Source organism: Python bivittatus, unplaced genomic scaffold (genome assembly GCF_059951505.1).
Source record: "Python bivittatus isolate LINGU-HERP-01145 unplaced genomic scaffold, Pbiv_v1 ctg000590_np1212, whole genome shotgun sequence".
NCBI lineage: Eukaryota > Metazoa > Chordata > Lepidosauria > Squamata > Pythonidae > Python > Python bivittatus.
Genome location: NW_028277086.1, coordinates 19,163,211 through 19,187,998, shown reverse-complemented (window position 1 = coordinate 19,187,998; position 24,788 = coordinate 19,163,211). Strand labels below are relative to the sequence as shown.

Here is a 24,788-nt window from a genome sequence, read left to right as displayed (position 1 = left end):
TTAAGGAGTTTTCATCATTTTTTCTGACTGCTAGTTGGTATTCATGGCTGTGCTCTGCTACGCTTCTGCCTGTCTGTCCTACATAGTGGCTGTTACAGCCCTTACACTGTATGTTGTAGATGACTCCTGTTTTTTCTTCTTGGGCTATTGGGCCTTTTGGTTTACTTAAGATATTTTGGAGGGCTTTAGTTGGTTTGTGTGCTACGGTGATGCCATGTGGCTGTAAAAGTCTGTTGGTTGTTTCTGAGACATTTCTGATGTATGGCAGTGTTATCCTTTTCATAGCTTGTGCTGGTTGTGCTGCAGTGAGTTGAGTGATCAGGCACTTTTTGATAAAGTTGCGTGGATATCCATTTTGTTGGAAGATGTTGTATAAGTGGTTTGTTTTCTTTTTCTGCTGTTCTAGATTGCTGCAGTGCATTTGTGCTCATCTGAATAATGTTCTTACACAGCTCCTTTTGTGGGAGGTTGGGTTGTTACTTTGGTAATGGAGCACTTGGTTAGGGTGGGTTGTTTTTTAATAGACTTGTATTTCTAATTCGCTGTTGTTTCCTCTGCTGATGAGAATATCCAGGAAGGGTAGTGTGTTGTTGTTTTCTTCTTCCCTTGTAAATTATATTCCTTTGAAGATGCTGTTGATTGTTTTATGTGTCTTCTCTAGTTGTTCCTTTTTTATGATGGTGTTGTCTACATCCCAGATCCATATTTTTAGTTGTATGTGTGCAAATGCTATCCCCTTCATGGATCACTGCCTTGTCGTGGCGAAGGGGCTTGCGTAACTCAGTGAAGCCATGAGCTATACCGTGCAGGGCCACCCAAGACGGACAGGTCATGACAGAGAGTTCTGACAAAATGTGGTCCACTGGAGAAGAAAATGGCAACCCACTCCAGTATCCTTGCCAAGAAAACCCCATGGACAATGTTAGAAGGCTAAAAGATATGACGCCGGAAGATGAGCCCCTCAGGTCGGAAGGTGTCCAATATGCTACTGGGGAAGAGTGGAGGGCAATTCCAAGTAGCTCCAGAAAGAGTGAAGCGGCTGGGCCAAAGCCGAAAGGACGTTCAGCTGTGGATGTATCTGGAAGCGAAAAGAAGGTCCGATGCTGTAAAGAACAATATTGTATAGGTACCTGGAATGTAAGATCTATGAACCAAGGCAAGCTGGATGTGGTCAAACATGAGATGACAAGATTGAACGTCGACATCTTGGGAATCAGCGAACTGAAATGGACGGGAATGGGTGAATTTAATTCGGGTGACCATTATATCTACTACTGTGGGCAAGAAACCCTTAGAAGAAATGGAGTTGCACTCATAGTGAATAAGAGAGTGGGAAAGGCAGTAATGGGGTACAACCTCAAAAACGACAGAATGATCTCAGTGCGTATCCAAGGCAAACCATTCAATATCACAGTCATCCAAGTCTATGCCCCAACCACTGATGCTGAAGAAGCTGAAGTTGACCGCTTCTATGAAGACCTACAATACCTTCTAGAACTAGCACCAAAAAAAGATGTCCTTTTCATCATAGGGGATTGGAATGCTAAAGTAGGAAGTCAAGGAGTAATCGGAATAACAGGCAAGTTTGGCCTTGGAGTACAAAATGAAGCAGGGCAAAGGCTAATAGAGTTCTGTCAAGAGAACAAGCTAGTCATAGCAAACACTCTTTTCCAACAACACAAGAGACGACTCTACACATGGACATCACCAGATGGTCAATACCGAAACCAGATTGATTATATACTTTGCAGCCAAAGATGGAGAAGCTCTATACAGACAGCAAAAACAAGACCAGGAGCTGACTGTGGCTCAGATCATGAGCTTCTTACTGCAAAATTTAGGCTTAAATTGAAGAATGTAGGGAAAACCACTAGACCACTCAGGTATGACTTAGATCATATTCCTTGTGAGTACACAGTGAAGGTGATGAATAGATTTAGAGGATTAGATTTGGTAGACAGAGTGCCTGAAGAACTATGGACGGAGGTCCGTAACATTGTACAGGAGGCAGCAACTAAAACCATCCCAAAGAAAAAGAAATGCAAGAAAGCAAAATGGCTGTCTGATGAGGCTTTACAAATAGCTGTGGAAAGAAGGAATGCGAAAAGCAAGGGTGAAAGGGAAAGATATAAGCAACTGAATGCAGATTTCCAGAGAATAGCCAGGAGAGATAAGAAGGCCTTCTTAAATGAACAATGCAAAGAAATTGAGGAAAACAATAGAATGGGGAAGACTAGAGATCTCTACAAGAAAATTGGAGATATGAAAGGAACGTTTAGTGCAAAGATGGGCATGATAAAGGACAAAAAAGGCAGGGACCTAACAGAAGCAGAAGAGATTAAAAAGAGGTGGCAAGAATACACAGAAGAACTATACAAGAAAGATCTTAATGTCCCTGATGTCCACGCTGGTGTGATCACTGACCTTGAGCCAGACATCCTAGAGAGTGAAGTCAAGTGGGCCTTAGGAAGCATTGCTAACAACAAAGCTAGTGGAGATGACAGTATTCCAGCTGAGTTATTTAAAATACTAAAAGATGATGGTGTTAAAGTGCTGCACTCAATATGCCAGCAAGTTTGGAAAACGCAACAGTGGCCACGGGATTGGAAAAGGTCAGTTTACGTTCCAATTCCAAAGAAGGGCAACGCCAAAGAATGCTCAAACTATCGCACAATTGCACTCATTTCACATGCTAGCAAGGTTATGCTCAAAATCCTACAAGCTAGGCTTCAGCAATACATGAACCGAGAACTACCGGATGTACAAGCTGGGTTTCGAAGAGGCAGAGGAACTAGAGATCAAATCGCCAACATTCGCTGGATCATGGAGAAAGCACGAGAGTTCCAGAAAAATATCTACTTCTGCTTCATTGACTATGCAAAAGCCTTTGATTGTGTGGATCACAACAAACTGTGGCAAATTCTTAAAGAGATGGGAGTACCAGACCACCTTACCTGTCTCCTGAGAAATCTGTATGCGGGCCAAGAAGCAACAGTTAGAACCGGTCATGGAACAACCGATTGGTTCAAAATAGGGAAAGGTGTACGACAAGGCTGTATACTGTCACCCTGCTTATTTAACCTATATGCAGAGTACATCATGAGAAATGCCAGGCTGGAAGAATCACAAGCCGGAATTAAGATTGCAGGGAGAATCATCAACAACCTCAGATATGCGGACGATACCACCCTAATGGCAGAAAGTGAAGAAGAACTAAAGAGCCTCTTGATGAGGGTGGAAGAGGAGAGTGCAAAAGCTGGCTTGAAACTCAACATTAAAAAAACTAAGATCATGGCATCTGGACCCATCAATTCCTGGCAAATAGAAGGGGTAGAAATGGAAGCAGTAACAGACTTCATTTATTTGGGCTCCAAGATCACCGCAGACGGAGACAGCAGCCATGAAATTAAAAGACGCTTGCTCCTTGGGAGGAAAGCTATGGCAAGCCTAGATAGCATATTAAAAAGCAGAGACGTCACCTTGCCGACAAAGATCCGCATAGTCAAAGCTATGGTTTTTCCAGTAGTAATGTATGGCTGTGAGAGCTGGACCATAAAAAGGCCGAGCGCCGAAGAATTGATGCCTTTGAACTGTGGTGCTGGAGAAGACTCTTGAGAGTCCCCTGGACTGCTAGGAGGTCAAACCAGTCAATCTTAAAGGAAATCAACCCTGATTGCTCATTGGAAGGATCGATAATGAAGCTCAAGCTCAGATATTTTGGTCACCTAATGCGAAGAGAGATCTCTTTGGAGAAGACCCTGATGCTGGGAAAGATTGAAGGCAAAAGGAGAAGAGGACGGCAGAGGATGAGATGGTTAGATAGCATCACTGAAGCAATGAGCATGAAACTGAGCAAACTCAGGGAGGCAGTGAAGGACAGGAAGGCCTGGCGCAATATGGTTCATGGGGTCACGAAGAGTCGGACACGACTTAACGACTAAACAACAACAAAATGCTATAGTTTCTAGATGCTGCATTACAGTCTCTGCTATGAGTTCTGAGAATGGTAATCCCATGAGTGTTCCTCTGATTTGTTGGTATATTTGTCCATCAAACTGAAAGTAGGTGGAGAGGCAGAGGTTGATGAGGTCCATGATTCTGGGTATTTTCATCTTAGTGTATTTGGCTACGTCAGATGTGTTGGGTAGTACTTCTGCCATGGATTCTTTTGCTATGTCTGTATGTATCTATGGACATAAAGAGTGCTGTGACATCAGATAAAATCATAATTTCATCTTCTATTTTTAGGTCTAGATTTTCTGGAGGCACTGTAGTGGGGAGTTGATAGAATATTCGCTCCCCTCTGTGAGACGTCCAAGCTTTTTTGTGAGTTCAGCTCCGAATGTCAAAATTTGAAGTTAGGTTTTGTACTCAGTTACTCAGAAACATCACATGAAGCTCATTGGGACTTACTCTGAGGTGAGAGCATGAGAGAACATAGTACGACTTAGTCCAAAGGAAATGTGTAAGAGACTGCAATTAGTTCTAAAATTGTTTTTCTTGCATGTATACAGTGCTTTTTCTCATCTAAGTAAGTCAAAACAGCTTTATGGGTTCAAGGACAATGCTACTTCACACTGAATTAGTGAACTGATCACATTGAATTACTGTACTGGAGAATAAAGTCTCCCATCAACATGAAAATTTTATAGTTCTTCACTGTCTTTCATATATCAGTTATGTTAAAATTAATTATTATTACTGTTATTTTCTGTTTGTAGCTCAGAGAAGGGCAATATTCCATTAATACAGTTTTGTTCTGTATTCTGTTCTATATTGGTGGAATATATTTTAAAAAGTCTGTCTAGTCCTGCATTCTTTTTCCAGAAGGAACAATCAATCAAATGTTTCTGTAAGGTTTACTGGTAGCTCCTAAAGGCAACAACGATCTCTCATTGTTTGCTTTTAGCACCCAGTACAGAAGGGTCTTTGAAACTAGAGGTTCTTTCAAACTATTACACAAGTGACTTGCTTCCTCTCTTACTTCTTTAACTTCCTTCAACTATGCCTTAAAGACTGCTAAGCTTTTAAACTGTTTCTATGAACTTTTTGGCATAGCAGCATAGTCTTCAAACCCCACTGGAAGAGAGCCTCAGTGTGCAATAGAGTAAGAATAACCAAACTCACTTTTACTTTTGAGTATGCGCACACAGAATCACACTCTTGGGGAGGTGCGGTCATGTAATCTTGCAGGGCATAGCAAAAGTGCCCCTAAGTATCTCAATTTAAATGAACATATTTTCTTCCATTTACCTGTGCTTACAATGCAACAGCGAATTTTGCTGAGGTGAGATGTGCACACTCTGTACCACATATGATGTCTATATCTTAGAAGATACTTCTAAGTAGACCTGATACCCACTGAAGGAAAGTATGTTATCACCATACCTAATTTACTGAATAAGTATGCCTTTTATTTCAGACGCTGAGAGAGTGCCATCTTTATTCGGGCAATATCTTTGTTGAAGGTCAAAGGCTTTCTCTAACTCCTGGTGACTGAAGTGGCTTTCTCAGCAGCTGTATGGAAGAAATTTGCCTTCTTCCAGGATTTTCTTTTTGGGGGGTTTCCTCGGCTAATCTACAGCCCCGAGATTTCTTCGTGGTCTCCCATCCCAGCCCGACCCTACTTAGGTTCCTGGAGCTCAGCTAGTCAGAAATCTGTAGCTCCTGAGCGCCGGGAGAGGAGGGCGTCTCCTTCTAAGGGGCGCGCCTGCGTGCCTACGTGTGTGTGTGTGTGTGTGAGAGAGAGAGAGCGAGCGAGAGAGACGCGTGCGAGAGGCTCACCTTCGTTCACGCACGTGTCCGGCCCCGCTGGATCCTCGCTGGGAAAGCCGAGGGCGGCGGCCTCGCGACGCCTCCTTCCAGCCACACCCACCGCGGCTCGGTTCCTTTCAGCGCCGGAGACCCGGGGCGGCGCCGGCCCCAACTTTGCCTAACTTTCTTCCCGGGCGCGCCGCCGCACCTTTCCGCCCCGGGCGCTCCGTAATGAGCGTTCCGCGTCCGGCCTGCGCAGCGCGGTAGACCCCCCGGCTCGTCCCGCTTCCCGGCCCCCCGGCGCAGGGCGCCCGGGCCCCCATGGAGTACCTCACCACCTTCACGGGCAAGAGCGGCCGCCTGCTGAGGGGCACCGCCAACCGCCTCTGGAGCGCCGTCCCTGGCGTGGGCAGCGTCCGCCAAGTCCACTTCCAGGACTCCCAGCACGACGGGGCGTCCCCGCCGCCCGGTAAGGCTCCCGCTCGGCAGAAACGCGTCCCCAGCCGGGACGGCCGGGGCTTTGGCCCCGCCAGCCCGGCGGGTTTCGGCGGAGGTGAGGAGAGGGTCCCCCGCTTCCTACTTTGCTGGTCACGCGAGGGACCCCTCTCGGCCTGTCCCGGCCGGCCGGCCTGCCTGCCTGCCTGCCTTCCGTCCCTCATGTGGGACTACAGTTCCTAGAATTGTGATTTCGACCCCTTTGGAAGACGAGTTGTAGACGCTGAAACGGTGGGCCCCCTCTGCCCGCCCCCCCCCGCGGCAGCTCGCGCGCGCCCTCCCTCCCTCTACAGGGCAAGGCGTTTGATCAGCCCTCTTTGGGGCATTCGGCCTGTTTTCGTTTGGGACGCTGTGTGTGTGTGTGTGTGGTCTTTTGAGGTGTTTATATGGGGCGAGGAGGAAGCGGGAGGCAGCTGGAGCATGAGGAAGTGGGTTGAAGGCAAGGGAGAGACTCAACAGTGTGAGGCTCAGTTTGGGGCAAACTAGGAAAAAAAGGCCTCTTCGCCTTTCTGGTGCTGCATTTGGCGCTTTGCACACGAAGGGGTTCTGCGAAATGCCCGTGGTCTTTCTCTCTCTCTCTCCGTCTTTCCTCCTCTGATGCTCGGTGGCCCATCTTCCCCAGCCATGCCAAGACTTTCCGTGTTGAAGGGACGGCAGTGTTGGGAAGGAGAGGGCCCTGGCCAGGAAGAAAAATAGTCACCACTGGTGCTGACACCCATTTGCTTTTTCTTGCTAGGCAGTACGGCCTGTTGCAGTGTTTCTTAAACTTTTTTCTCTCAGGACCCCTTCCGACTTTTAAAAATTATGCAGGACCCCCAAAGAGCTTTTGTTTGTATAGGCCATATTTATCAATATTTTCAGATTAAAAATTAAAATTGACGCATTTGGTGCCACCACCGCTTCTTGTGATGTTTGATGAAATTTTAATATTGTATTATTTTTCAGATTAGGCTGGCAAATAATTTTGATTTTTACCCCCGAGAGGGTAGGGGTCCTAGGATCCCACTTTATGAAACACTGGCCTATTGGACTGTCTTGCTAGTGTACTGTATAGAGGGAGAGCATAAGTATGCAATAGCAATAACACCCACCCACAGACTGAAATGAGGCCTACTTCTAGGTGGTGCAGTGGTTGGAATTAGCCTGGAGACTGAGACGAACCAGAGGTTGCAGGTGCTGCAGTAGGGACAATTAGGCAAGGAAGCAATTCAAAAACTAGCAGCCTCGGATCACTCACTCGTCGTCTCCACTCCAGAAAACTTTGGTAGCTCTTTTCCTGCTATTTGTCTTTGGGACAGCAGGGAAGATGAGTCCCCTGCCCTTAAGAGAGGAGGTAGATTCCCAGTGCAGGATCCACACCTGATGCCTTTGCCTTCTTGCTTAGATTGTTCTCTGGGTAGGAGAATAAGGAGAACTCATGTTATGGTATCCAGTTCCCACTGTTGTCTTACCCAAACGAAGGGTATGAGTAACATATTAAAAATAATCCTATTACTTGAGCCTTATGTACTTCTGTAACTTTTCTAATATGGAGATAGTGATCACACTCATATCTGAACTGCCCAGAAAGAAAGGGAAAGTGAGTATATAACCTATATGTATAACCTTTTCTCTTTGAATTCCACTGAATAGTATCTGGATTCACACATCACATCTTAGTTTATTTAAACATGCTTTTTAAAACAAGCCATAATAGCCTTGTTCCGCTTAGCGCAGTTTATACATCACATTAGCTCAAAATATGGTGTATTTATTTGATAAATTTAATAGCTGCCCATCTTACGTGTGTGACTCCAAGTGGTGTACAAAGTTAAAAACACAAAACAATGCAACAAAATAACCAGAAAAATAAGAAACTTAAAAAAACAATAAAAATAAAAACATTAAAAATTTAAAAACATAATCTGGTTTGTTTGGTTTACATTTACCATGATGTGTGAATGCATTCATTATAATTTATTACTTACATATATAAGTTTTAAAAAATGCCTGATTTCACATGGCTGGGCACTATACATAATAAACACCAGAATAATAGAGATAAATGATATGTCCAGAACATGCATATAAAATAGAATGCCAAACAAAATCTTACAGGAACTTATCTATCATCTTGACCCAAGGCCTGGGCAAATATCCAAGTTTTCACTGCCTTACAAAATATCATCAGGGTGGAAGTCATATGGATCTTTGAGGAAATACTGCTGTATAGCAGAGGGCAGGCACCATGACAGGAAGCCTAACAACCAGACTGTAGTTTGTAACCGGTGGACTATAGTTTAGCATTGTGTAAAGCAACCTACCGTGGCTCATGGTTAAGCTATGGTGTAGGGTGAGTAGAAACTTTAAACCTAGGTTGTAAATTGGGACAGGCTGTTGGTTTTGGAACAGTTTGCTTTGATTGGCGAAACTAGAGGAGATATGGCAGTGGGGCAGTGAAGCAAGGATGTCACCAATATGTGGGTCTAGAACTTCCTTATTTTCTCCTTTTTTCTGTTTTGAATTAAAGTAGTTGTATTCATGTTTTTCCTTATGAGCCATTTATTGTCTATTTCTGTGTTTGCCTTTAGTAACATTCTGTGCAGCTACAGCCATGTCTGAATAGAAAACTTTATTTCTTTGTGCAGAGCAGTGTCATTTTGAAGGTTCTCTTGAATCTGTAGTTCAGTAGCTTTTGGAAATATTTATTTATTTATTTTTAAACAACAGTATTAGTATGGTAAAAGTTAACAAGGCTCTTCCAAGTGAGTGGTAGTAAATTACATAATATAAAATGTGCATGTATTATTGAATCCAGCTTCTTAGTTTTTTACATTAGGGTAGAATCTCCATGACGATTTTCTGCTATGTACTGTTAGTATGTTTTAGGATTGAATAAGAATAATATTGAAGTGAAGTAGTTGATATATCTGTGAGAGCAATTCATTTTGTAGAGTTTAGAATTATCCAGCTATTTGAAAGTAAATCTAATGTTATATTAATTTTTCATTTGCTTTTTAAATCCTTTTTCAAAAACATACAGGTAGCCCTTGAGTTATGACCATTCGTTCAGCGACCGTTTGAAGTTACGATGGTGCTGAATGAAGGGACTTATGACTGGTCCCTGAAGTTCCCACTGTTGCAGCACCCCTGTGGTCACATGAACAAAATTCAGGTGCCTGGCAACCAGCTCACACTTACAGCCAGTTACGGCGTCCCACAGACATGTGATAGCCATTTGTGCCCTTCCCTGCCAGCTTCCCCCAAGCAAAGTCAGTGGGAAGCCGGCAACAAAGGTTACAAGTCGGGTAAGTCTCCCCTGCCAGCCTTTCTTCACTTGCACACACCGTGCCCTTCTTCCCCCCTTCGCTCACATACCCCTCACACCCTCTTTCCCCGGCCTCCCTGCACTTGCACACACATACACATGTATCCCATGCGCTCTTTCCACGGTCTGCCTGTGATCACCTGAACCCTCTTTCCTTGGCCTCCTTACAATTGCACACGCACGTACCCCACACCCTTTCCATGGCCTCCCTGTGATCACACACATGCATGTACCCTGTGCCCTCTTTCCTGGGCCTCCCTGCACTTGCACACACGCACCCCGCGCCCTCTTTCCCTGGCCTTTCTGAGTTTGCACTGCACCGACCACAATCTCCCCAGACTCATGTGGAGGGACTCCCCCATCCCCCTGTAGTGCCCCCGCACTCCTTACCCAGGACTCCCTCCATTTTCTGTTTAATGACCCACACTTGTTGGAATATGATGATAACCAGGACTGCCTGGATTGCCATCACAAATCAATATGGTCACGTGATGCCATGCTTTACGACTGCATCATTTAGCGACAGCAATCCTGGTCCCAATTGCAGTCATAACTCGAGCACTACCTGTATTACGGTAATTTGTATATGTGGAGTGAGTGTTCCATTTTTTCAAAATTCATATCTAGCATAACTATGCTTAGATTATGGCTTAGTTTACATATCTTAGAAACCAGTTTCTTGCTATGAGAATGGCCTAGGATAGGATTCAACTGCATGCAACCCATTTCCTTTTTAACATGACAGGATAGGAATGGCAATCTTGATTTTTTAACTAACTGCAGTATTGTGTGATGAACAAACATAGAAGGTTTGTTGTTGTTTTTAGTTGCATGGTTAGGGAGATTATCAAATTATAGTTTCAGATCCTGTATTGTTTCTAGCCATAGTTTAAACAGACAGCAGTTATCTAGGTTTGGATGTTATAAGGATGTTTGATTATTTTTAAAACTGAGCGTGTGAAAAAATAATGGGAAAGATAAGTGAGGGGATACTTAACATATGAATCTGTCTTCCTAATCCATTATTTGAATTGAGCCATGTCATTATTTGTAGAAGAAAAACAATGTTAGAGATTTTGGAGCAACAGCTCTTTTTAATTGGCCTGCTTCTGTAGTGGTCTGAAAAATTAAATGAATGTGATGTAATTAAAAGTGTCAAGTCACTCACACCAACTTTATATGTTTCTTTAACTTTTTGATAATAATTCTAACATGTAGCATTGGCAGTTTTGTGCAGCAACAAGATCTAATTTGTTGGTATATAGATACTGAAATTCATTTTACTTGTATCACTATTACTAAAATTTGGTTTTTAGTTAGAATATTGATGGTTATAACTTATTTTAAATAGTTTCTAATTTGAAATTTCTTTTATATATTATTCATATTCTTATTTTTATTATGGCTGCCTACTCCAGAAGACTCTGGGTGGCTTACAGTATCCAAATATATAATTAAAAACATATTAAAAAACATGAAACAACACATGGCAGTCTGGACTAAAAAGAAGCATACCAATAAAAGCATGACAGCCCCCCCCCCCGGGCCTGGGGACATAACCAGATCTTAGGGGCCTTCCAGAACCCCAAGTGGTGGTGGGGGGGTGCTGTTCCAGAGGACAGAGGCAGCTTCCTCTGTCCTGCAAGGTAACAGTGTTTAATTGAGGGACCTGGAGCACACCCACTCTGCCTGAATGTACCAAGTGGGCAGAAATTATTGGAGATGGGTGGTCCTTCAGATAACCAGGCCCTATGCCATGAAGGGCCAGTATTCTAAATTTTATTTTTTTTCCTGTGACAGTGATATTATGCTGGTCAAAAACTATAATAATTATAAAAATGCTGGTTTTATAATGTCCTTTGAATCTAAATTGTGATTTACACTATGACGTTGTTATTAAGCAAGTGATAGTAGAAAATGAAATGCAAGATATGGAGCTCTTGTATTCCACAATACATTCTGTGCTAATGCTTTAGTTTGTATCAAATTGTGCTTATTTATTTCATGTTTGCATTTCCTAACATAGTGTGGATTTAATTCTCAAGATATATAAGCACGTTGGTAGTATAAAAAAGAATCTAACACCTGTGAAACAAGTTCCATTAATCTACAGGAGCTTCACTCTGGGTTTAATTTGTTTTCTCTTTATAGTGCTCCCACTACAAATCAAATCATTTTGAAATTATGTGAGTTTCAAAAACAGCTTGATTTGATTGTGAGTCACCTGTTGCAAGAAAACACTTTTTTTTTTCAAGCCGTGTAGTGCAAGCTGCCTATATAAGCCTGAGCGGTTATGTGGCTCCTGCCCATAGATTTTTCTTATCAGTTGTGAAAAAATGTCAAAAATTAGATAAGAAATTTTCACATTATACAAATACAATGTAATACTTCAGAATCATAGTAGATTATATGATTAATTTTTGAAACATAGGAACTCCATATGCCCAAATTATGAAGTTTAGTTTCAAATTGATGAGGATAATTTTTTAAAAAAATCCTTTATTCAAAATATGTAAAGTACAGTATGTGCATTTAATACTGAAGGCATACTCAGTCTCACATTTCAGCTTGAATCTCCGTGCAGTCTAACTTTGCTGAAGTGGATGAAGTCAAAGGTCCCTAAATTCATAGATCTAGTAAGTAGAAGGGGTTTTTAAATGATTGTCTATCAAGTTTGCCTCAGCCTGTTAACAATTTTGGAGGAACTGATCATAGTTGTGTTGGTAATATTTCATCTTGTATAGTATTGTATTACAACAACATCTGCAAAGGCATTGAAAATGGGAACACAGATGAAGACACAAATAATGTTTTCTAAAAGATCTCCAAACAGAAGTTCCGTTGTTAAATTGATATCCTAAAAGATGCCAATGGATAAATAGTAATGGATTTTAGTTATTTATTTATTCATCAAATTTATATGGCTGCCCACCTCACAACAAGTAACTCTGGGTGGCTTACAACAGAGCTAAAAAACAATATATACAAAACGATTATTATTACTATTATTAAAAACTTTAAAACTATGAAAAACACAAAACTAAAAGAGAAAAAAATATTGGGCGAAGGGCAGATGTTAATTACAGTGGAGCCACCTCAATATTTCACCCGTCCCCAGGAGCCCCCAGGCCTGATGGCACAACCAGGTTTTGAAGGGCTTCTGGAAAGTCAAAAGGGATGATACCAATCTCACTTCAGGGGGAGGATATTCCATAAAGTGGGTGCCATAGCAGAAAAGGCCCATTGCTAGACCTGCCAAATGTAGCTCCCTAGCCGACGGGACCGATAGCATGCCCTTTCTGCTGGACCTGGTAGGACGGCCAGATGTAGGGAGAGGCTGGTACCAGTGCAGCTCGCGGAGCAGAGGTGCAATGTGTATTCTTCTAGAAACACACATAACTGCTGAATTTGGCACCAGCTGAAGCTTCCAGATACTCTTCAAGGGCAGCACCATGTAGAGTGCATTACAGTAGTCCAATCAGGAGGTGACTAGGGCATGAGTGACCATGAGTAGAGCCCCTTGATCTAGGACCGGGCACAACTGGCAGAATATGAAATTGAGCAAAGCCCTCCTAGCCATGACTGCCACCTCTCTTCAAGCCTAGGAGAACCCCCAGATTGTGTACAGGGTCTATTTGGGGCAGTGCAACCCCATCCAGCACCAAATATGGCATACTCCTAGGACTGGCAAGCTCCCAAACCCAAAGTCATTCAGTCTTGCCAGGGTTCAGGTAAAGCCTGTTATTCCCCATCCAGACCATCACAGTCTCCAGGCACAGGGATAAGACATCCACACATTGCTTAATTTGCCAGGGGCAGAGATGTATAATTGGTAATTATCAGCATACTGATGATATCTCCCCCTATGGAGATGGATGAACTCACCAGCGGCCTCATGTAGATGTTGAATAGGAGTGGAGAAAGCACCAACCCCCTGTGGCATCCGACATAGTAGGGGCTGAGGGCAGGATGTCACATTCTATGGAAGCAGAAGTTGGACTGTGTCAGAGAGGATTCCTGAGAATACTATACATAGCCAGAAACAAATTGATCATAGAACAGATCAATCCAGAGTTCTCACCTGATGTACAAATGATCCAGGCTGATTTTAGCATACTTTGGACACATGATGTTGAGACCTAGCTTCTTTGAGAAGTCCATGATGCTGGGAAAGGTGGAAAGAAACAGAAGAAGAGGATGATGCCCAGCAAGGTGGATGAATTTGTTTACAGTTGTGATAAGTGTACTGCTGGAAAACATGAAGAGCCAGGTTGAGGACAGATCATCCAGGTCTTTTTTTGTGATCACTAAGAATTGACACCAACTCAATAGCACGTAATCAATCAATCAATGAATTTATATTCTTAATCATGATAATAAAAATATAACGAGATGGATTGGTCCTAAGAATTGCAGCTCAGCTGATATCCTAGATCAGTGCTCCTGAATTATCATTTTAAACCTTGGCTTGGCCTGCAATGCATTGCAAAGGATCCAATGGACTCTACCTTCTTACAGCAGTAACTGGTACTGAGAACAAGCAGGACGACCTCATCCTATCTCAGTTGTCTTATTTGTACATCTTAGAGACTATATCTGTTTTCTCTAATTCACCCACTCCAAATCAAAACAAATACCTTTATTATGTTTTTTGATCAGCTTTAACCCCCTCCAATTTTTTAAGCATGGTCATTTCCATATCTAAAATTAATTATCTTCTGAATTGAGGATCAAATATAAAAAAAAGGTTAGACTCTTTTTTTCCCCTTCTTTTTTAAATCTCTCTGTGCACTGTGTATAAAACTCCATTGCATTATTTAAAGTTATTCTGGGATTTAGTTCCTTATAAGGTCAAGGAATAAATTGAAGAAAAAGACTTAGTCAAATAAAGAATAGTGCTTAATTTTTGATCAGTAAGAAAGGGTGAATTTCTGAGCAGAGTTCACAGGTCAAAATGGTGATCCTTAATGGAACATTGTATTGCATATATGAAGAGGATGTTCTTAAACTATTACAGTTTTGCTGCAATTCAATAATAATAAAAATAAGTTTATATGCCGCCTTATTCCCAGCAACTCTGAGTGGTTTACAGATTGTTAAACAAATTGTTAAACATTTAAAAACAAGAAAACAACAGAAAACAAAAAATAGCATAGTCATGCTTGCCATTAAAGTGTTTTAAAGTCTCATGCTATATAGCTATGTTTGAAAAACTGTAACTTAAATTAAGGATTAATCTCTGAAACTGATCCAAATTTACTGCAGATGAAAGGGCAGGTTATATGTAATGAAAATCTAATTAAATGTTAGAGAACTGTTATAACCTTACCCTACAATTAAAAAAAAACTTTCATTTAGTTTCTTTTGATTTAATATTTTGGAAGGCTTGCAGGTATTGATAAAGCTAAGGCATTTCTAAACACTAAAGCATATTAAATTTTTAGTGCAAAGCAGAGGAATGAAGTCTGTTGTGAAGGGTAGTTGTCCTAGGCTGAGCATAGAATCACAGGAATAAAAGCTGTGTAACTGATTAATTTGATGTCTGTGTGATGCTGTAGTCAGCAGTGTGTGACAATCATGAGACGAGAAAGATGAATGTAATGCATGCTTTGCCTCAATTTCTTTCAGATAGTGGCCAGAAGAAGACTATAGACAAGAAAGATGGGAGACGCATGTCGTTTCAAAAGCCAAAAGGGACTATAGAATATATCGTAAGTTGCTGCTTGGGTACATAATTTTCAAGATACATGTATTAAAGACCCTGATATTTTCAGAATGCTATTTAAGGAAGCATGGTGTATATGATTGCCTTTTGCTTGTTCAGTTTAGCAGGCAGCTGATCATGTTAATGGGATTGATGAATACTGTTTTGAATCTTTTCAAGAATGTTGTGAAGTCATTCTGGAGAGGCAGTGTTAACCTTTCTAGTCTTCCTATGGATGTTATATAATAACTGTAGGTCAAAATAAAGTGGCTTTAAACTTATGTCTTATTTTACTTTCAGGAGAGATCAGATTTAGGAAGTCCCTTATTGCCTCTAATGCTTTTAATATTGTTAATAATCCACTGAATGTAGATTGGTATAACTTGTCCATTTTACCAGTGCGGTGTGCAAATATTCTTGTGCTCTTCTGATAACTTTCACTGATCTATTATTACTTAAGGGAACGGTCCTGTTTTTTACCATCAGTAGCTGAATGTTAAGTCTGTATGTTCTTTAAATGACCCTTAAGCAGAGCTATAGTCAGTGTTTCAAATTTCTGGTTACTAAGGGAAACTGAATTCTGAGTTAGGAAATATTTTATTACATAATGCCTATATAGTTATGCTTTCTAGATAACAGAGTTTTTAAATTGGACCACTGTAAATCAATTCAGTGTTTTCATTTTTAAGTAAAAATGGTTTGTTTGAAATGAAACAGGCTCAAAACTTAGTAAAAAGATTAGGATTCAATTCCTGTGTACATACTGTGGATATTTTTGTAACAATTTTAACAGAGGACTGACTGCTCTAAAGTTCCATTGCCTCCTTGCTTTCCATTGCTGGATTTCAGAGATACTGATGAGTATATAACCATAAAATGTAATTAGGAAGTGAATTTGTTCTTTCACTTTAAATGAATTACTTGTATAAACAGTCTGATAGAGACTGATGTCAGCTCTCATGCTTCTGCATTTCTAACAAAATAGCTTTGAATGACTTGTATTAAACTACACAAACAGAGCCTTTGCGACAATTTCACAGTAAGTATATAATGTGTGTGTATGTATAATATAACACTTATTAATGTGTTAATAAAGTTATGATCAGATAATAAGCTTGTTCATGGAGTTGTTCTGCAGTATATTGAGGTTTTGGTTTATTGCAGTAGAAGAAAAACATAGCCATGGTTTCTAGTAGTCAAACTCCTTTCAGTAAATATGGAAATGTTTAGTTGATACAAATGTAAAATATTTATCTAAGTAATTTGTATCATTGTACCAAACTTAGTTTTCAGGGTGCACACATACAAAATGGTCTCTAATTTCTTTTGCAGGCAATTGAAAATGATGATGCTAAGTCTCCCTGACTTTAATTATTGCCAGCTTCATTGGTCTTAAAGTGCTTGTATTAACCCTGTGAATAACAGGATATTAAAGAGACTGGAAATGTTTCATTTAGTTCTTCCACTTCTATCTTAGAATATCCAATAACTATCATTATTACGTAGTGCATTAGGACTTTAGGTTGCTTATTTAATACCTTTTGATAGACTATTTTATCTTTCCTCATCTTTGCTACATATTTGTGACCTGCTTTGTTTGGATTTCTTGCCTGTTTTATTCCCAAGACAGATCATTAATATACATTTGGAAATATAAAAATGGAAAAAGATTATTTCCATATGCTTATTTCTTCTAATGAAAAAACCTGTTAGTGTATAAGGTTAACTTCTTGGAAATCCTCCCTGATAAATAAGTATAGTACAGTGGAACCTCGGGTTACGAACTTAATTCGTTCTGTGACTCTGGTCGCACCCCGAATTGGTCGCAACCCAAAGGAAATTTCCCCATAAGGTTCAATGTAATTACCATTAATCCGTTCTGGCGTGGAGGACAGGGAGGCGGCTATTGCTTGGAGGGAGAGTCCTCCTCCCTACGACCACGTGTCAGGGGCGGAAAATGGCCGCGGACCACGTGTCAGGGGCGGAAAAATGGCCGCGGACCATGTGTCGGGCGGAAAAATGGCCGCGGACCACATGTCGGGCGGAAAATGGCCGCGGACCATGTGTCGGGCGGAAAAATGGCCGCGGACCATGTCACGGGAGGGAAAATGGCAGCGTATCCTGTTCATACCCCGAGGTGGAGTTCACAAACCGAGGTAAATTTTTGCGGCCGGAGCTGGTCGTAACCCGAAAAGTTCGTTAACAGAGGCATTCATAACCCGAGGTACCACTGTACTTGGAAATCTTTGTTTTCAATTAAATTATGCACAATATTTTCCTTTGGAAAATTTTATTTGAAAATCTTAGAGGAGGGGAAAAGATTTTTTGGAAAAAATGCTGTAGGGGACAGGCTGTCATAACAATGTATCCATCTAATCCTGAAAAATTCTGGCTTGTTCACTCCAAAAATAGAAATATATTTCCTGTGATAAGCATTGTGATTAACTTGATGAACTGCTTTAAGTGATTGCTAATCACAATTCTAATTGCTTATAAAAAGTAAGACCTATTAGTATTCTGGTACTTAGAAACCTGAGCAGTGATCAGACTTGCAGTCTATCCTATTTTCTGTTTTTACTTTTGTTGAAGGTCTGTGAAAAAAAATGCTAGGCTTTTACTCCACTATTCATTAATGTAAGAAATCATAGGATATAGTAAAGGACCAGGATTTTCAATGTGTTGTAAAAAAAAATACTGAGTATAAAATACAAAACAGATTGCATTCCTCCTTCCATGTGAGTTTGAATTTCAGTGGCTCATAAAAATATTGTAGAAGTTACAGATATATAACTACTCAAATGTGCCTAAATTCTGTTATATGGCTTTATCTGTGGAAAGCTTACAATGTTGGAAATTTATTCACTTTTTATTTCTATTCATATATTTTCAGTAAGTATATTTTGGAGTTCATTAACAGTATTAAAAATAATCCACAATACAAATTTTAATTAATATAAACATAATGAACACTCAACAGATTATCCAGCCATATTCACTGCAATAGTTGTTGGTACTCATAATACCTCGGTAATTAATTGAATCTTGACCAGGTTTCAATAATTAAAAAAAAAGGATCTATCTTGTGGTATCATTATATATGTTGCCCATAATGGTGTGACAAGAAGATAAATGTTTATTCTTCCCTGGCCCATCTGAAAATGTGAGACAACTCATAGAACATTCAGGTACTCAACTTTGTCATTTAGGAATTTGTAGAGCAACAGAACTTTGAATTTGGCTTAGAAATGATCAGGTAACAAATACAGCTCTTTCAGGATCAATGGTACTTGATTCTCCATTGACAAAGTGGATCAAGGAGTACCCTTGACATCTTGTTCATGGAGTTTTATTTATTATTTATTTATTTCTTAAAGTTGTATGCCGCCCATCTCCCCCAGAGGGTGTCTCTGGGCAGCTCACAATTAAAATCCCAAACAATAAAAACAGTAAAAATATCCGTATTAAATTAGCTAAAAAATGATTCTATATAAAAGACTATATACAATTCAAGATGACGGGGGGAGCAGAATCAATTATCCCACCAGCCAATTCCAACAATGCGGGCCCCTCCAGGCCATCTGGCAGAGCCAAGATTTCACACTCTTCCAGAAGGCCATAAGAGTGGGGACAGACCATATCTCAGGTGGTACGTTGTTCCACAGGGCGGGGGCCATGGCAGAAAAGGCCCTCTTCCTAGACCCCGCCAGCCTAAATTCTTTGACTGGTAGGGTCCACAACTGAGTTGTTTTGTATACTGTGTGCTTTTGATTTATCATAGTAGAAGATAAATATAACCATGGTTTCCAGTGGTCAAACTCTTTTCAGTGAATATGGTAACGTTTAGTTGATACAAATATGAAATATTTATTTAAGTAATTTGTATCATTGTACAAAGCTTGCAGATTTCAAGGTGAGTACATTAAAAATGCAAAATGGTCTGTAATTCTTTTTGTAGGTGCTTTAAATAATGTTGCCCCTTTAGGGGTATATAATTCCTTTTAGAGCAAGCTGTCAGGTTAATTTCCAGAGCTAGAACAATCTACATATTAAGCCTCAATTTTGCTGAAATTCAGTTTAAATGTATTATCTTTTTTCTACTCAGAATTAATCTTCTGCTTGTAGAACCTTACTTGATACAAATGACAGGGAGAAATAGAGCTGGGTGCCATCCTGATGATGTTTCCCAGTGGCTTCAAGTATATTGTGAATAGGCACTCTGATGCCTCACAGCTTCCATGAGGTTGAAAATAATTCTATAGTTTCACTTCTTGGAAACAATCTTAATATAAGGAGGTGAACTACCATTTTTCAGTGTCTTCAACCACACAGTTGATCCAGCAATATGACATGTTAGATGAGAAGATTGTATCTGGGTAGCTTAAGGTACACATGGTGGAGGCAAATTATCGTGAACCATTTCATTTTAGCATCAGGTCTATGTTTGGCATGAAATTATCACCTTAAAGGTTAATCTTTGTTGATAGAGAAATAGGGAAATACATTCCTGCTGATTTCCTTCAAATGAAAGTCATCGTATCTTGCGGCAAGGTCAAATAGCTTGAATGTTATGAGGGCTGAAACAAAACAACTCTGATTCTAAAAATTTCCTAGGTGGGAAGCTTCCTAAGAATTGAATGGAAGCCTCCTTGACATCTTGTAGGAAAGAAAGGGTATAGTTATGAAAAGCTTAAGTTTGTGGGTATGTGTGATCGTGTATGTATCCATCATAAAGTGCAACATCACATGATTGCATTTAGTGATGGCAGTCCTGGCAGTCCCCATTGCCGTTGTTAACTGAATCCCACCAGTCATTAGGCAAAGACTTCCCCCCGCAATCCAAGCCATTCCTGGCTTGGTTCCGCCTAGCCCTGAGCCTCAGTAAGATAAGAGAGTGCCTCCTCTTGAATGCCCCCGCCTATCTGCCCCCCATCTCTGCCCTTTTGGCTACCCATGTACCCACTCCTGCCAGCTTCCCCCAGTGCCCAGCCCTGCCTACCACTGTCGCACCCGCTACACCATGCGTCATTGTACCAGCCGGAGTCGTCTTTTGCACTAGTGCAGCCAGGGCTTCTCTTGTGCCCCCCCCGGATTCTGTTCGTGCCCTGCCTACGGGTTTCTTTTGTGAAAGAAGGACTTGGCTTGAAGGGTCCTTCTTTTGTGCCAATGTAGCTGGGGCCTTCTTTCACATGCCTGGCTCCTTTCACTGGTGCACAAAAGACAGCCCTGGCTGCATTGGCACAAAAGAAGGGTCCTTAGTTCAGCGCCATTGTAACTTCGAATGGTCACTGAATGAATGGCTGTTAAATGAGGACTTCTGTATACTGTTCCCTGTTTCACTAACAGGTTGTCAGTTTAAAAATCAATTTAAAGTTAGCAGTTGGAAAAGTACAAAAAGACTCTGTGTATGAATTATTTTTTAGAACTTTGGGTGAAGTTTAAACTCTGGCAGATACTTTGTATGAAACAGCAAAATAAAGTTATCCTTTATTTAAACTAGGTTTACTTTAGGGGTGAGGGAGTGGGGAAATAATTTTAGAGGCAGACACAAAGGTGATTATACTTGGAGACTAGATGATGTATACTAGCTATATATTTCCTATCATGTAGGCATATTATTTTTCAATAAATTAAATCTGTACCAATTATTTTATTTATTGGACTTTATGATGCTCTAATTATTTTAGGGTGATTGCATACCCTATTCTGTAAACATGGTTAAAAAAGATAGGTATTAAAAATGACCCAAATGGTCTCTTACTAATTTAAAATACTCATTTTTAAATACAAAAAGTGTAGACTGCAGTTAGTCCAAAGTAAAAGTTCATTAAGGTAATATCAGTGCTTTAATGATACTGATAAGAAAAAATATATGCTAGCAATAACTAAAGGCATTTCAGTTCCCTCTGATTGTGACAAGTGCATTTTTGGATAGTAGTATTAAGGCATTTTTGCTGCTTATTTTTAATTAAAGAACTAGTATGTTATAAGCAAGATAAATAAAAAAAACCAAGTTGCTTGTTTACAATAAAAAAAAACCCTAATAGTATAGCTAGAATTAATATTTCATTAAGACTAATAATTCAGTGACATCTGACATGTCAAGCCATTAAGAAATCATGAGGATCCTTCTGTATGTTTGTTAAAGGGTGGGATATACATGGATGTAAATGCTTTTCGCTATCAGGCAACTAAAAATCTGAAATTTGTATATCATGATTGCTTTCTATTAAGAGTAGTTAACAGACATCCATTTGATATTTATTACTGCATATTTTATATCTCTTCCTTTCTCCCCAGGCAAGTTCTATGTTCTTTTTTGTTTTCCCACATGAATTCTGTTATATATTAGGTTGAAGGAACTGACCAAAATTACTCAAAGTATTATAACTGAGGCAGCAGTTCCAAGCAGGATTCCCTTGTTTCAGACTGATCTCTGGTTTCAGCACCATGTTGACCACTGTTCACATCATTAATTCTTAAAAGGTTTGACTGAGGCTTAAAATAAGAAAATGTTAGGGTCTCAGTGAGTCAGCAAATGGTTCAAAAGTTTTGATATCTGTTTGGCTTATAGACGTTGACCTTGAGCTTCTTCATAGTTTATGCTGAATCCATTAAAAATCTTTGTGCACATTAAAAAACAACAACACGTTATTTTGACTTTTTATTAGAAATAAATTAGAGAAATAATTTGTAGAGTTTTGGACATGGAGTTGCCAATAGAAGTGATAAATTATTAAATTCTATTTAATAATTGATGAACTGGTATTGCTGGTTGAGGGTAAAGTTTTATTTGAATCCTAAATTTGCCTCATTTTATAATGGTTAGGGGTTTGTCCTATTCCCTTTACCTTTCTTTCTTCAGAAAACCAGATAATCCCCATTTTGTGGTAATAATCCGTGTGTCAAATTGGAAAATCAGCTTTTCATTTCCAGTGGGCATTAGTGCTATAATTAAGTCATATAAGAATACAGTATTTAAAATTCACCATGATTTAAGAAAGCTGCATGCAGCTGATTAGTTTTTAGAAGAAATTATTTTTTAAAACAAGCTATTAGGATTGGTTCTTAGGTAAGTCAAACACTCTTAGGTTGGTGCAAATAAGATTTTAGGCATCTCAAATACTGGTACAGTGGTACCTCGGGATACGAACTTAATCCGTTCCGTGACTCTGGGCGTATCCCGAGTTGGTCGTAACCCGAAGGAAATTTCCCCATAGGGTTCAATGTAAATCCGGTTAATCCGTTCCGCCCTCTGAATTTGGTCGCACCCCGAGGCAAATTTCCCCATAGGGTTCAATGTAAATCCGGTTAATCCGTTCCGCCCTCCGCCCGAATTTGGTCGCAACCCGAGGCAATTTCCCATAAGGTTCAATGTAATTACCGTTAATCCGTTCTGGCGTCCATGGACCACACGGAAAGCGGCCGGGCGCGGCATGGTGCGGCGCGAAAATGGCCAGGTGCAGCGCGGCGTGAAAACGGCCCGGCGCGGCGCGAAAACGGCCCGGCGCGGCCCGGCGCGAAAACGGCCCGGCGCGGAAACGGCCGCGGACCACGCGGCAGGGCCGGAAAAACAGCCGCGGACCACGTGGCACGGGCGGAAAAATGGCCGCGGACCACGTGGCACGGGCAGAAAATGGCCGCGGACCACGTGGCACGGGCGGAAAATGGCTCGTACCCCGAGGCGGAGTTCGCAAACCGAGGTAAAATTTTGGGGCCAGAGCTGGTCATAACCCGAAAAATTCGCAAGCAGAGGCGTTCGTATCCCGAGGTATCACTGTATGTTGGTCTTTTTATTTTTGGAATGTGTTCAACTCCAGAAGCAACTGAATTCTTGTTTTAGTCTATTTCAATCCCTACCTAGTGAGGTGCAGGCCTGAATTTAAAGAAGACTTTACTCCATATATCACTTAATAAATTTATGTTCTCTAAACAGGTTGAATCAAGAGATTCTTTGAATACTGTGGCCTTGAAGTTTGATACTACTCCTAATGAATTGGTGCAGTTAAACAAGCTCTTTTCCAGAGCAGTTGTTCCTGGACAGGTATTATCTATTAAACAAGATAAGTATAGTAGAAGTAGAGGTAGATGAAGACTAATTAATAGTTTATCTAGCATTTTATGTAGTCCTTCCATTGGCTAGGGCTAACTTGTGTCATGGAGGAGAAATGTAAAATATTGGGGGGTAATTCAGGACCTTCCTGACATGAATGAATTGGCATTAAAATTTCAATTTTGGCTGGGTGCCAAAATACAGGTAGTTCTCAACTTATGACCATTCGTTTAATGACCATTTGAAGTTATGGTGTTGAAAAAAGTGACTTATGACCGGTCCTTGCACTTAGGACCATTGCAGCATCCCTATGGTCACATGATAAAAATTTGGGTGCTTGGCAACTGGCATGTATTTATGACAGTTGCAGAGTCTCAGGGTCATGCAATTGCCATTGCAATCTTCCCAGGGGGCTTCCAACAAACAAAGTCAATGGGGGAGGCTGGATTCAGTTAATGACTGCACAATTCGCTTAATGACCAGGATGATTCACTTAATGACTGCAGCAAAAACTATAATAAAATCTTAGTGACTGAAGTTCCGGTCCCAGTTGTCATAAGTTGAGGACTACCTGTGTGGCAGGAGTAGATCTGGTTTAAAGCTGCAGCCCCAGATCCATTTGAAAGTTTAAATAGAGAAGAGTCATGGCTCTAGCAGGTTACCCTGAGTAACGGGACAGTTCAGTCATTTAAAAATAAGGGCATACATTTAATTATTTTTCAAAGTTTATTAGAGAAAATATTTGTATAAAATTCCTGTAAAAGGGAAATAAAGTCTTTGTTGGAGTAAAAGTACAATGATTACCTGAATGAAAGAGTGATTTTGCACTCACAGATCTGTCATGTGGGTATGAAATCCTAAGCAATCTCTAAGGAGCTAATTGATGATAAACACAGTAAAATAAAATATGTATTGTGCACAGGACATTTCATGAAATATTAGATAATATGTAATTTTGGTACCTTTTTTATAAGTGCCTACTGATTTATGCAAAACCAATTCAGAAAAGTTTAGATCGTAATCTTAAAAAAGTTTGCAATTTTCTGCAAGACATTTCTGCAGACACCTCTTTCTAAGCCTTGTGCAAATAGTTTATTACTTTTTAAATTAATAATATCTAAATCTATTAAATCAGATTTAATAAAAATGTGTTTTTATAGGTTTTATATGTTCCTGATCCAGAGTATATTTCCAGTGTGGAGAGTTCCCCTTCACTTAGTCCTGAAAGTCCTTTATCACCTACATCTTCAGAAGCAGAGGCTGAGAAGACAACTGTAAGTGTGTGTGTGTGTATGTGTGCGCGCGTGTATCTGAAATATTTTTTCCCAGGAGAGCATTCCTGAAGAGTAGCCAAATTGCAGTCTGTAGGCCTCATTGATCTGATCAGAGCTGAGGCACACTGATATTAAAATCTGTTTCAGTTATCAGGTAGTTTGAAAGGGTGATGTGGATGTTGACTTTGGACAGCAGCTTTGGTA

The 24,788-nt window shown here is 40.4% G+C and overlaps 1 protein-coding gene across 8 annotated transcripts in view; it reads left to right on the top strand.

Moving 5' to 3' along the window:
• The window catches only part of OXR1 (oxidation resistance 1), a 270,118-nt gene that overhangs the window by 201,404 nt on the left and 43,926 nt on the right, over window positions 1-24,788 (top strand). For 6 of the 8 annotated variants that reach the window (XM_088149046.1, XM_088149045.1, XM_088149047.1 and 3 more), the window contains 3 exons: window positions 15,185-15,267; window positions 23,194-23,301; window positions 24,471-24,584. In XM_088149046.1, the coding sequence (XP_088005172.1) occupies window positions 15,185-15,267; window positions 23,194-23,301; window positions 24,471-24,584 (305 nt within the window). Of the gene's footprint in view, window positions 1-5,760; window positions 6,224-9,512; window positions 9,537-15,184; window positions 15,268-23,193; window positions 23,302-24,470; window positions 24,585-24,788 lie in introns of those variants that run through there. The other 2 variants (XM_007437477.2, XM_088149043.1) reach the window with 2 other exon arrangements.